General features: G+C 66.9%; 1 protein-coding gene across 2 annotated transcripts in view; it reads left to right on the forward strand.

The window, feature by feature from the left end:
* The window catches only part of BOP1 (BOP1 ribosomal biogenesis factor), a 101,510-nt gene extending 90,448 nt beyond the window's left edge, over positions 1 to 11,062 (forward strand). For both annotated transcript variants that reach the window (XM_024102695.3, XM_005291141.5), the window contains exons 4-16: positions 1,046 to 1,200; positions 2,043 to 2,160; positions 2,604 to 2,705; positions 2,792 to 3,004; positions 3,675 to 3,836; positions 4,216 to 4,296; positions 5,733 to 5,802; positions 6,825 to 6,957; positions 7,945 to 8,125; positions 8,816 to 9,104; positions 9,522 to 9,606; positions 10,286 to 10,393; positions 10,722 to 11,062. In XM_024102695.3, the coding sequence (XP_023958463.2) occupies positions 1,046 to 1,200; positions 2,043 to 2,160; positions 2,604 to 2,705; positions 2,792 to 3,004; positions 3,675 to 3,836; positions 4,216 to 4,296; positions 5,733 to 5,802; positions 6,825 to 6,957; positions 7,945 to 8,125; positions 8,816 to 9,104; positions 9,522 to 9,606; positions 10,286 to 10,393; positions 10,722 to 10,875 (1,851 nt within the window). In that variant the 3' untranslated portion in view covers positions 10,876 to 11,062. The remainder of the gene's footprint in view (positions 1 to 1,045; positions 1,201 to 2,042; positions 2,161 to 2,603; positions 2,706 to 2,791; positions 3,005 to 3,674; positions 3,837 to 4,215; positions 4,297 to 5,732; positions 5,803 to 6,824; positions 6,958 to 7,944; positions 8,126 to 8,815; positions 9,105 to 9,521; positions 9,607 to 10,285; positions 10,394 to 10,721) is intronic.
* The last annotated feature ends 241 nt before the right edge of the window (positions 11,063 to 11,303 follow it).

Consider the following 11,303-nt stretch of genomic DNA (forward strand, 5'->3'; position numbering starts at 1 on the left):
GACTGGTGTCTGGGGAGGGGAGCGCGCCAGTTTGGCTGCGAGAGGGACGGCGGTGCGGTGATGTGCTCAGACGGCGGGGTGGCATCACACACGCTCTAGGCAGGGAATGCTCACCCAGCGCGTGAGCTTCTGCAGGGCTCCCCCAGGGATCGATGCTTGGCCCTGCGCTAGTTGTCACTTCGATCTGTGACCTGGAAGAAAACATCAAACTATCGCTGGTTACGTTTGCCGAGGACTCAGAAATGTGGGGGAGTGGCAGATAACGAAGAGGCCAGGTCACTGGCACAGCACTTAGGATCGCTTGGTGAACTGGGCACAGACAAACAATACGTGTTTTAATCTGGCTAAATGTCAGCGTAGCCCTCGGGACAGTGCAGGCCGTACTCCCAGGATGGAGGGCACTATCCTGGGAACAGTGACTGAAAGATTGTGGGATGCGGGGGATGGATTATCAGCTGCACATCAGCTCCCAGTGCGACGCTGGGGGCAAAAGGGCTAAGGGGACAGGGGAATCTGGAGGTGGAGCAGAGAGGTTCTTGTACCACTGTGTGTGGCCCTGGGGCGAGCGCTGCTGGGATCCTGGGGCCAGTTCTGGTGCCACAATACAAGGATGGTGATAAATTGGGGAGGGGTCAGAGACGAATCACAGGAATGATTAACTGGTTAGAAACCTGCCTGAGAGCGAGAGACACCAGGAGCACCGTCTGTTTTGCTTAGCTAGGAGCTGGGTCAGGGGTGACCTGGTCACAGTCTGTAAGGACCTGCGTGGGGAACACACGTTTAATAGTGGGTTCTTCAGTCTAGCAGAGAGAGGTCTGACCTGGTGCTAGACACATTCACACGAGAAGGAAGGTGTGAGCGTAATTAACCCTTGGAACGCCTTACCGGGGGCGGGGTGGATTCTCCAGTTTAGATCGGACGGGCTGCGTTTCTAACAGCTCTGCTCTAGGAGCGGGCTGGGCGCGGGTCTCTGGCCTGGGAGATGGAAGGTCAGACTGAGACCCGCTAGGTGCGAGCTCACCTCCCGCTTTCTGTCCCACTGCAGGACGTGCGTAACACGGTGGGCAACATCCCCATGGAGTGGTACCAGGACTACCCGCACATCGGCTATGACCTGGACGGCAAGAGGATCTACAAGCCGATCCGAACCAAGGACGAGCTGGACAAGTTCCTGGACCAGATGGAGAACCCCGATTACTGGTGAGGGGCTGGGGTCCCCCTGCTTCCCCCAGGAACGCCCTGAGTTCCAGGCCAGGGGCACAACCACTCCCACCGCCCCGGCCTGGGGTCGTGCTCCCAGGCAGGACAAAGGCATGTGCATCTCCCTCTCCAAACCTGGGCAGCCCCAGCACGTGGTGTCTGAAGTCTGCTGCCCCCAGGAAAGTTCGGCGCGCTGCTGTGTTCGGAGCCCACGGGGCGACCGGTCAGCTTTCCATTGGCTTCTGTCTGTGTCCCCTCCCCGAGCGCGGGCTCCGGGCTCTCTGCAGCTCGCCTGCTGCCGCCCCAGTACCCCACGGGGGGAGGCAGGCGCTCTCTGGGCCACATGCATCGCGGCAGTGAACACAGAGCAGACTCTCACGCGCCCTATGCTGGCCGGGGGCTGGGTCCCTGGGCTCTCTGCCGTGGCTTTCCGGCAGTTCCCCCCCTGCGGGCAGAGCGGCACAGCCTGGAGCATAAACTCCCCCCCGTCCCTCTGCTTGCACCCTCAGAGCCCTCTGTGCACTTGGGGGGGCCATAGTCCTGCCATCGCCCAGCCCCCTCCCACTCACTCCCAGCCAGCACAGGGCCGGCGGAGGGGCCCAGTCTGCAGCCTCGCTTCCTGCCCCTGCCCTGGAGAGCCCGGCTCTGGGGGGGAGGGGGCTCCCTTGGCATCTCTGCGGGGGCTGCGGCAGGAGTCGGTTCGAGGACGCGGGAAGGGGGCTCACCTCCTGCAGACCAGCACCGAGATGGGCTTTGGGAGCGGAGCGCCTTCCAGATGGGCCTCACGGGGTAGACCCACACGGCAGCCCAGCCCTCGCCCCTCATGTGTCCCTGTCCCTCAGGCGGACGGTGCAGGACAAGCAGACGGGGGTGGACGTGAGGCTGACGGACGAGCAGGTGGAGCTGGTGCAGCGGTTGCAGAAAGGGCAATTCGGAGACGTGCACCTTAACCCCTATGAGGTAGGGGACCCTGCTGCCGCCTCCGGGGCTGGGCCTGTGTGGGGCTCCCTCCCCTCCCCAGGGACACCACCTCCAGGGGGGCTCCCTCCCCTCACCCCACACCTACCACCTCCAGGGCCAGGCCTGTGTGGGCCCCCTCTCCTCCCCTCACCCCATGGCCACCACCTCTGGGGCTGGGCCTGTGTGGGGATCCCTTCCCCTCCCCCCCTCGGGACACCACCTCCAGGGGGGCTCCCTCCCCTCCCCCCACAGCCCCCACCTCCCAGGCCAGGCCTGTGTAGGCTCCCTCCCCTCTCCCCATGGCCGCCACCTCTGGGGGTGGTTGTGCGGCGCGTCTCCCTTGCAGCGTGTGGCCCTCCTGCCTTCCCAGGCTGGGCGGTGACCCAGTGGGCCAAGGGAAGGAGCCGGGGCAGCCGGAGTGACCCCTCGCTCTCCCTTCCCAGCCAGCCATTGACTTCTTCAGCAGCCAGGTGATGATCCACCCGGTGACGAACCGCCCGGCTGACAAGCGCAGCTTCATCCCCTCCCTCCTGGAGAAGGAGAAGGTAAGAGCCTGTCAGTGCCAGCTGCCCCCAGCCAGGACCCCCAAATCCTGGTGCTGACCTTTCTGTGGCCTCTCCCTGCTCGGCAGGTCTCCAAGCTGGTCCATGCCATCAAGATGGGCTGGATCAAACCTCGCAAGCCCAAGGAGGACACGCCCACCTACTATGACCTCTGGGCCCAGGAGGACCCCAACTCCATCCTGGGGCGCCACAAGATGCACGTGCCGGCCCCAAAGCTGCGGCTGCCGGGCCACGAGGAGTCGTACAACCCCCCGCCCGAGTACCTGCTGAGCGAGGAGGAGGTGAGGGGCAAGGATGGGGTGCTCTGCGTATATGCGGGGGCTCATGGGGCTATGGCGGGTGCACTCTCTGTGTGGGGAGCTCCGGGGGGTGCTGCAGGCAGGTTCGGCATGGATGAAATTCAGCAAAGGCCCCCGTGGCAAGGGGTCGGGGTGACAGCGGCTTCCACACTGAGCGTGACCCAGCAGTGGGGTGCAGCTGCGAAAAGGTCTCAGGACTGTGCAAGAGGCCAGGGATCAGCGGTTCTCCGGGACCACCGAGGGTGGGACAGGAAGTAACGGGCTGAACCTGCCGCAAGGGAGATTTAGGTTAGAGATCAGGAACAGGCGGCCCAGGGGGCCTGTGGGGTCCCCGTCACAGGCTGGACAAACCCCTGCCAGGGCTGGTCTAGAGCTCCTCGGCCCTGCCCCACCACGGGGGGATGGAGTCCATGGCCCCTCCAGCCCCATGTTTCTGTGATTCTGTGGCTAGTGTGGGGAGCAGTTCTCTGGGCCAGGCCCCTTGGCACTGCCATGGGCTTGGTTCCCAGGCTCAGACACTCCCTCTGCCCCTGGCAGCCGGGCTCTGGGCACTTGGGGCCGGAAAGCAGATCCCCTGGGGACCCAGCAGGCTGTCCCCGGAGAGGTGTCTGGTTTGGGGGCCGGCTGCTGACCTTTGCCCTTTGCCCTGCAGAAGCTGGCCTGGGAGCAGCAGGAGGCCGCGGAGCGGAAGCTGAACTTCCTGCCCCAGCAGTACCGGTGCCTGCGCGCGGTGCCAGCCTACCCCCGCTTCATCCACGAGCGCTTCGAGCGCTGCCTCGACCTCTACCTGTGCCCGCGCCAGAGGAAGATGAGGGTGAGTGTGTGTGTGTGTGGGGGGGGGTGACTGGGGCGCCCCGGGCCACTGGCCCAGCAGAGCCAAGGGCAGGAAACCCACCTCACACACAAACAGCTCCCCGAGCTCTGCAGTACGGCTCCTGCTCGCTGCCCCTTTACGGAGAGCTGTCGCCCTGGGGCCATGTGGGTGCCCGGCTCCTGCTCGCTGTCGCCCTGGGGCCATGTGGGTGCCCGGCTCCTGCTCGCTGTCGCCCTGGGGCCATGTGGGTGCCCAGCCGATTGAGTGGGATGCAGCAGGCCGGCAGCAGTGTGCCCTGGCCAGTAGCCTGCTGCCCGGCCCCCCCAGGTGGGGCGACCCTGTGCCCCCTGTGCGCTACACGGGCTTGGTTCTCTTGCAGGTGAACGTGGACCCGGAAGACCTGATCCCCAAGCTGCCGAAGCCGCGGGACCTGCAGCCGTTCCCCACCACGCAGGCCCTGGTAATGCCCTGTGGTGTGTTCAGGGCTGGGGGGGAGGGGAGGGGGCACACGGAGGAGAACAGAGACCGGGCTGGGGCTGGGAGTGAAGGAGGCTGAGGCGTCTTAGTTAGGCAGGAAAGAAAAACTCAGAAGGGGGCAATAAGATCTGATGGGAGCCTCCTTCCCCATCCCAGAGCACAGGCCTTAAGGGGACACATAGAGACCAGGGCAGCTGTGGAACTCCCTGCTGCAGGAGGCAATCTAGACACCCCGTCATTAGGTGTATAGGGGAGAATGACCTTGACTCCTGACGCTGTGATAAGGGGCTTCTCATCTGGGACGTGAGCCAGTCCCATTAGGAATGGGACAGATAGTAAGACAGCAAATATTGTCATGCCCCTATCTCAATCTCTGGTGCGCCCACGCCATGAATACTGCGGGCTGGGCTGGTCGCCCCCCCTTAAAAGAGATACATTAGAATAGATTAAAGTAGAGATTAGGGGCATGGAACGGCTTCCGTATGAGGAGAGATTAATAAAACTGGGACTTTTCAGCTTCGAAAGAGCTGGCTAAGGGGGGGATATGATAGAGGTCTATAAAATCATGACTGGGGTGGAGAAAGTGAAGAAGGAAGTGTTATTTACTCCTTCACATAACAAGAGCCAGGGGTCACCCAATAAATTTAACAGGCAGCAGGTTTAAAACAAACCAAAGGAAGGATTTCTTCACACAACACACGGTCAACCTGTGGAACTCGCTGCCAGGGGATGTTGTGAAGGCCAAAAGTATAACTGGGTTCCAAAGAAGAAAGTTCCGGGACGATCGGTCCCTCAATGGCTATTGGCTGGGAGCGGCAGGGACACAACCCCCTGCTCTGGGTGTCCCCAAACCGGACAGCCAGAAGCTGGGGCCAGGCGTCACTGGATAATTGCTCTGGTCTGTTCATTCCCCTGGTGCTCTGGCACCGGCCCCAGCCAGAAGACAGGACCCAGAGCTAGCGGGACTGTGGGTAGGGGCCAGTCGGATGTTCTTATGGACCCGCCCCGGCCCTGAGGTTCGGTGTGGCCTGGGGCATCGTCCTCTGAGCAAGAGAAGTGGTGTGCTGCTGCCAGGACAGACGCCGGCGGGGGGTCAGCAGCAGTCGCAGCTCTCAGACCCCACCATGGGCCTGTCCGTCGCTCCCCAGCCTCCCCCACTCCGCCGCCGTGGCCCGGGCTCATCTCTGCCCCTGGCAGGCGCAGGCCCGAGCTGGGCACAGACGCTGGAGCAGCCAGCCCTGGCATCAGCGTCCCGGTGCCCTCGCAGCTGCCCGAGCCCGTTCGCCGGGGGAGAAGGGCACCTGGAGTCCCTAGCCGCCAGGCCAGGGCTCATGGCCACGTGTGCAAGGGGGTCCTGGGCGAGCTGAACGCCAGCGAGTGGCACTGGCAGCTCCTCACCCGTCTCATTGTCTCCACCAGGTCTACCGCGGGCACACCGGCCTCGTGCGCTGCCTCAGCGTCTCCCCCAGCGGGCAGTGGCTGGTGTCAGGTAAGCTGTCTGTGCCCAGGGGGGTGCCCGGCCGGCCCAGAGCCACACAGACCCCTCAGTGCTGGGAGGGGACGAGGGGCGGCTCCTCCGCCTGTGCCTGGCACAGCTCTGCGTGTACCCGAGGAGCAGCCGCCTCCCTGCCCACCGGGCTCTCCCGGGGCACTGCAGCGGGCAGGGGCCGGCTGGCTGGAAGGGGGTATGAAGGAAGGAGAGGCCTGGGAAGCTATGGGACCCATGGGGGGGATTCGATCCCAGGCCCTGCCTGTACTGCCCCTGGCCGCTCCGGCTGGCCCAGTGACTCGCTTCCAGAGTGCAGAGTTCCCCTGGGCACAAGGCAGATGCCAGTGAGAGGCCTGCCGCCCCGGCCCAGCACACGCTCGTGGCAATCCCTGGTACCTATAAACTGTTCCGGGGGGGGGGGGGTTCCAGCCGCTTCCGGCACCTCCCCAGGGCAGTGGGGAGCGGGCTGGCCCACAGGGCATTGGGAGCACATCGAGTTCCGGGCTGGCAGCTCCCGACGGGTGGCCCGAGCGCCGTCGGGAGTTTCACAACCGCTGGATTCCTGGCCGCAGGCTGGGAAAGTGGCTGAGATCAGGTGTTAAAGCCTGGGCGGGGCCTGTCCCTCTCCCTTCACCCCCAGCCCCAGCTCTGTCTCTCTGCATGGGCCCAGGAGCAAACCCCGGGGGCACTCGCCCCTCCCAGCCTGGCCAGCTCCGGGGCCCCAGTGCGGCGCTGCAGGGGGGCGGCCCGGGTCCATGCTGACTCACTTCCCCTTCAGGGAGCCCGAGGTGCTGAAATGGCCGTGCCTAGAGTTGGTGCCAAGGACTTGTTGGGAGCTTGCCGTGTTCTGGCCACGGCCCAGCCCGGTAGGTCCCAGCTGCCCCCGCGGGCGGAGACGGGCAGACGCCCCGCTGAGCCCTCTCCCGCTGCCTGACCTGGCGAGGGGGGCGCAGCCCTGCTGGGTGCGGGACGGGGCCTGGCCCCTGCCTGTTCAGGGACCCACCCGCTGGCCTATCCTGCAGGCTCCGATGACGGCACGGTGCGGTTCTGGGAGGTGAGCAGCGCCCGCTGCATGAAAACCCTCCCGGTGGAGGGCGTGGTGAAGAGTGTCGCCTGGAACCCCAACCCCGCCGTCTGCCTGGTGGCCGTGGCTGTGTGAGTGACAATCCCCCCCGCCCATCCCGTCCCTGTGTGACACCCCCCGCCACACTGCGACCCCCCAGCCGTGTGACCCCCCCCACATCTCCTCTGTGTGACACCCCCAACCCTGCCCCAGCCCGTCGCACCTCGTCGCTGTGTGACACCCCCCCCCCGTGCGACCCCCAACCTCACCGTCTGCCTGGTGGCCGTGGCTGTGTGAGTGACAACCCCCCTCACCCATCCCATCCCGTCACTGTGCGACACCACCCCCACCCCCACTGCAACCCCCAGCCCTGTGACACCCCCCTACCCCGCCCCAGCCCTGTGACACCCCCCCACTGTGACCCCCAGCCCCTCCCCGGCCTTGTGACCCCCCCGTCCCGTCTGTCACTGTGTGACCCCCCCAACCCCCTCCCACATCTCCTCTGTGTGACATCCCCCAGCCCCTCCCCAGCCCCTGTGACCCCCATCCCATCTCGTTGCTGTGTGACCCCGCCCACTGCATCTTCTCTGTGTGACACCCCCGAGCCCTGTGCCCCCTGTCCCATCTCGTCGCCATGTGACACCCCCCCTGCTGCGACCCCCAGCCCCGCTGTCGCCGTGTGACACCCCCACCACATCTCTTCTGTGTGAAACCCCCCCAGCCCCGTGACTCCCCTGTCCAATCTCGTCTCTGTGACACCCCCCCACACTCCAATGACCCCCACACCCCCTCTCACTTCCATGTGACTGGCCACCCCCAGCCCCCATCTCCTTTCTGCATGCCCCCCCCCCAGGCATCACTTGCCCCCTGCCGTCTGCCTGGCAGGGGCTGCCCTGAGCCCAGGGTGCAGCTGGGTTTCAGAGCTCCTGGGGGCAGAGGTCGGAGAATGGCCAGGCCCCCAGGGCCCAGCCCTGGGTTCCCCTTCCCATAGGCCATGGCTGGGGTTGTCACCTGAGCACGCAGGGCGAGGAGGCAGGCCAGGCCCTGTCCCCAGTTCTGACCCGCAGCGCCCCCTACAGGGAGCAGTCCGTCCTGCTGGTGAACCCCTGCCTCGGGGACAAGCTGCTGTACGGGGCCACGGACCAGGTGATCGAGGCCTACGAGCCGCCAGAGGAGGAGCGGCTACAGCCCGTCACCTGGACTGTGGCAGCCGGAACCGAGCACACCAGAGGTGTCCGTCTCATCATCCGGCACGGGAAGGTACGGGGGGGCTGGGGGCCTGGCCGGGCTGGGGCGCGGGGGGGCTGGAACAGGGTGGGAACTCTTCCCAGTGCCTCTCGGGAGGGTGTGTTGTCCCCACGTGCTGGTCCCCCATCACCTCGCCTGGCCTGCTCGGGTTCTGCCAGCGGCCACGTTCCCGGGGGGTCCGAGCGCCCCTGCTCGGAGCACCCCAGGGCCCGAGCCACGTTCCCCGGGGGTCCGAGCGCCCGGGCCCGGAGCACCGCAGGGCCGGAGCCACGTTCCCGGGGGGTCCGAGCGCCCCTGCCTGGAGCACCCCAGGGCCGGAGCCACGTTCCCCGGGGGTCCGAGCGCCCGGGCCCGGAGCACCGCAGGGCCTGAGCCACGTTCCCGGGGGGTCCGAGCGCCCCTGCCTGGAGCACCCCAGGGCCGGAGCCACGTTCCCCGGGGGTCGGAGCACCTGGGCCCAGAGCCCCCCCAGGGCTGGAGCCACGTTCCCCAGGGGTCCGAGCGCCCCTGCCCAGAGCACCCCAGGGCCCGAGCCACATTCCCTGGGGGTTGGAGCGCCCGGGCCCGGAGCCCCCCCAGGGCCGGAGCCGCACAAACAGCCCTGCCCACGCCGCTGCCATGGGGTGCCCCGTCACCCAGCCCGGCGGCGCGGCTCCCCATGGCCCCGGGCAGCAGCTGACGTCTGGCCGTGCTGCTCCGCAGCCCGTGAAGCAGGTGACCTGGCACCCCAGAGGCGACTACCTGGCCAGCGTCCTGGCTGACGACGGCCACACGCAGGTGCTGATCCACCAGGCCAGCAAGCGCTGGAGCCAGAGCCCCTTCCGCCGGAGCAAGGGGCAGGTGCAGTGCGTCCTCTTCCACCCGCTGCGGCCCTTCTTCTTCGTGGCCACCCAGCGCTACGTCCGCCTCTACAACCTGCTCAAGCAGGAGCTCTCCAAGAAGCTGCTGACCAACTGCAAGTGGGTGTCCAGCATGGCCGTCCACCCCGCAGGTACGTGGGGCCCCCGGCAGCCGGTCTGGGCACCGCCCTGCCTTCCCTTGGCTGGGGGGGGGGCCCGAGGGCTCCTCCCGTCCACCAGGCCGACACGAGCTCCTTTGCCCAGCCCTGGCCAGGCTGCGGAGGGCAGTTAGCGGGGGGGGGCAGGAGGATCCTGTTTCCTCAGCCACACAGCCAGTCGGTTTGGGGGGGACACATTCCCACGGGGGGGGGGGAGCCTGGTGTCAGAAGGGCACGATGCTGCGGGGGGCCCTGGTGTCGGGGAGAGGGGCACAATGTTGTGGTGAGGGGGGAGACACTGCTGCAGAGGGACAATGTCGGGGGGCCTGGTGTCGGGGGGGGGGGGTGCGACACCCCTGCAGGGGCCGTGGCTGCTGGCAGCGCCCCGCTCACTCCCCTTCCCTCTGGCAGGAGACAACCTGATCTGTGGGAGCTACGACAGCAAACTGGCCTGGTTCGACCTGGACCTGTCCACCAAGCCCTACCGCGTGCTGAGGTGAGCATGCCGCGGCTGGGCCCGAGCTCCCCCTCTCTGCCCCACGACTCCCCCTCTCCGCCCGCCCGCCGGCATTCCCCACAGCCGCCCCTCTCTGCCCACTCGCCTGCCCCACGGCCACCCGTCCCTCTCTCCACCCCCCCAGCCCAGTGCGGCCAGGCCGAGCGAGCCCCCAGACGGGGGAATGGAGCCCTCCTAGCCATGCAGCCTCGTGGTCCTGCCCCCTCCCCTTCCAGGGCTGGCGCCTTGCCCAGGCTCCAGGGAAGGCCCAGCTCTGTCCTCACCCCCTCTGAATGGGGGCGTCCTGGGGGTCTCCCCAGAGCCCTGTAGGCACGCGCTGTCTCTCCCTGCCCCAGGACACTGCCTCGATCATGCTGGCTTCCTGGTGTCGTGTCCCCCACCCATAGCCAGCTCGCTGCCCGGCCTGGCGCCAGATTCCCTCGGCTGGATCAGCTGCTCCCTGCCCCCTTTGGGGAGCCCCAAAGCAGTTCTCCCCCACTGGCTGCCCCAGCCCGCTGAGTGGGCTGTCAGCTGCCATCTCGCCCTCAGCGCCCAGGCAGGCGCCGCTCTGTCCCTGTTTGCGGTAGGCCCCTGGGCACCGCCCACCCACGCAGGGGCCCGGCCCAGGCTGCTGGTGCTGGGGATGGCACTGACAGGTGTCTCGCCCGGTCTCTTGCAGGCACCACAAGAAGGCGCTGAGGAGCGTGGCCTTCCACAAGCACTACCCCCTCTTCGCCTCGGGCTCGGACGACGGGAGCATCATCGTCTGCCACGGCATGGTCTACAAGTACGCGCGGGCCCTGGGCTGGGCGGCCAGACGTGGGTGGGGGGGAGGGTGGCGCCACAGCCTGCTAAGTGCTCGCGAGCCGTGGGGTGACAGGGGCCAGCCCCCAGTGCTGGAGGGCGAGGACAGGCAAAGGGCCAGCGCTGCCGCCCATGGCCAGCCTCTCTGCAGACAGGACACAGACCCTGGGCATCTCTGGCCCCTCTGTGGGTGCAGCCCGCTGTCCCCACTGGAGCGCCCCATGTCCCTGGGGAGTGTGTGGTGGGCAGCCAAATGGCCCAAGCGCGTTGCGGGGTCACAGGCCCCCCTTACCTGGTCCCCTTTGTTGCAGTGACCTGCTGCAGAACCCGCTGATCGTGCCCGTGAAGGTGCTGAAGGGCCACGCGCCGGCCCGGGACCTGGGCGTGCTGGACGTCCTCTTCCATCCCACCCAGCCCTGGCTCTTCTCCTCGGGCGCCGACGCCACCATCCGCCTCTTCGCGTAACCCCGGCGCGGCTGCCAGCCCTACATGGCACCGGAGCACCACGGGCCCCAGCGCTCCTGGCTTCTCTTCACCCGTCCCCACCCCTCTCAGCAGGGGCAGGGCCGGAGCAGGCTGCCTGCCTTGGGAGCCGTGCGCTGGGCTCCACACTGGGACACACGGGGTCTCATTAAACTCCTCTGGACACGAACGGCCTGCGATACTGTCCTGTGTGGGCTGGGCCACTCCAGACACAAGTGGGCCTGGCAGAAGCCGCAACGTGTCCTTCCGCCAGCAGTGCCCCTTGGTGCTGCCAGACAGCTGGGGGGAGCCGGGCCGTGGGCACATGAGCTCTGCAGATTCACTGCCAAGGGCAGCTAACTGCTGGGCCAGCTGCCCTGGCCCCCTGGGGCTGGCAGTAAACCCCCCCCCCCCCCCGGAGCTTTCTGCAG

This window comes from Chrysemys picta, chromosome 2, assembly GCF_011386835.1.
Source record: "Chrysemys picta bellii isolate R12L10 chromosome 2, ASM1138683v2, whole genome shotgun sequence".
Taxonomy (NCBI): domain Eukaryota; kingdom Metazoa; phylum Chordata; order Testudines; family Emydidae; genus Chrysemys; species Chrysemys picta.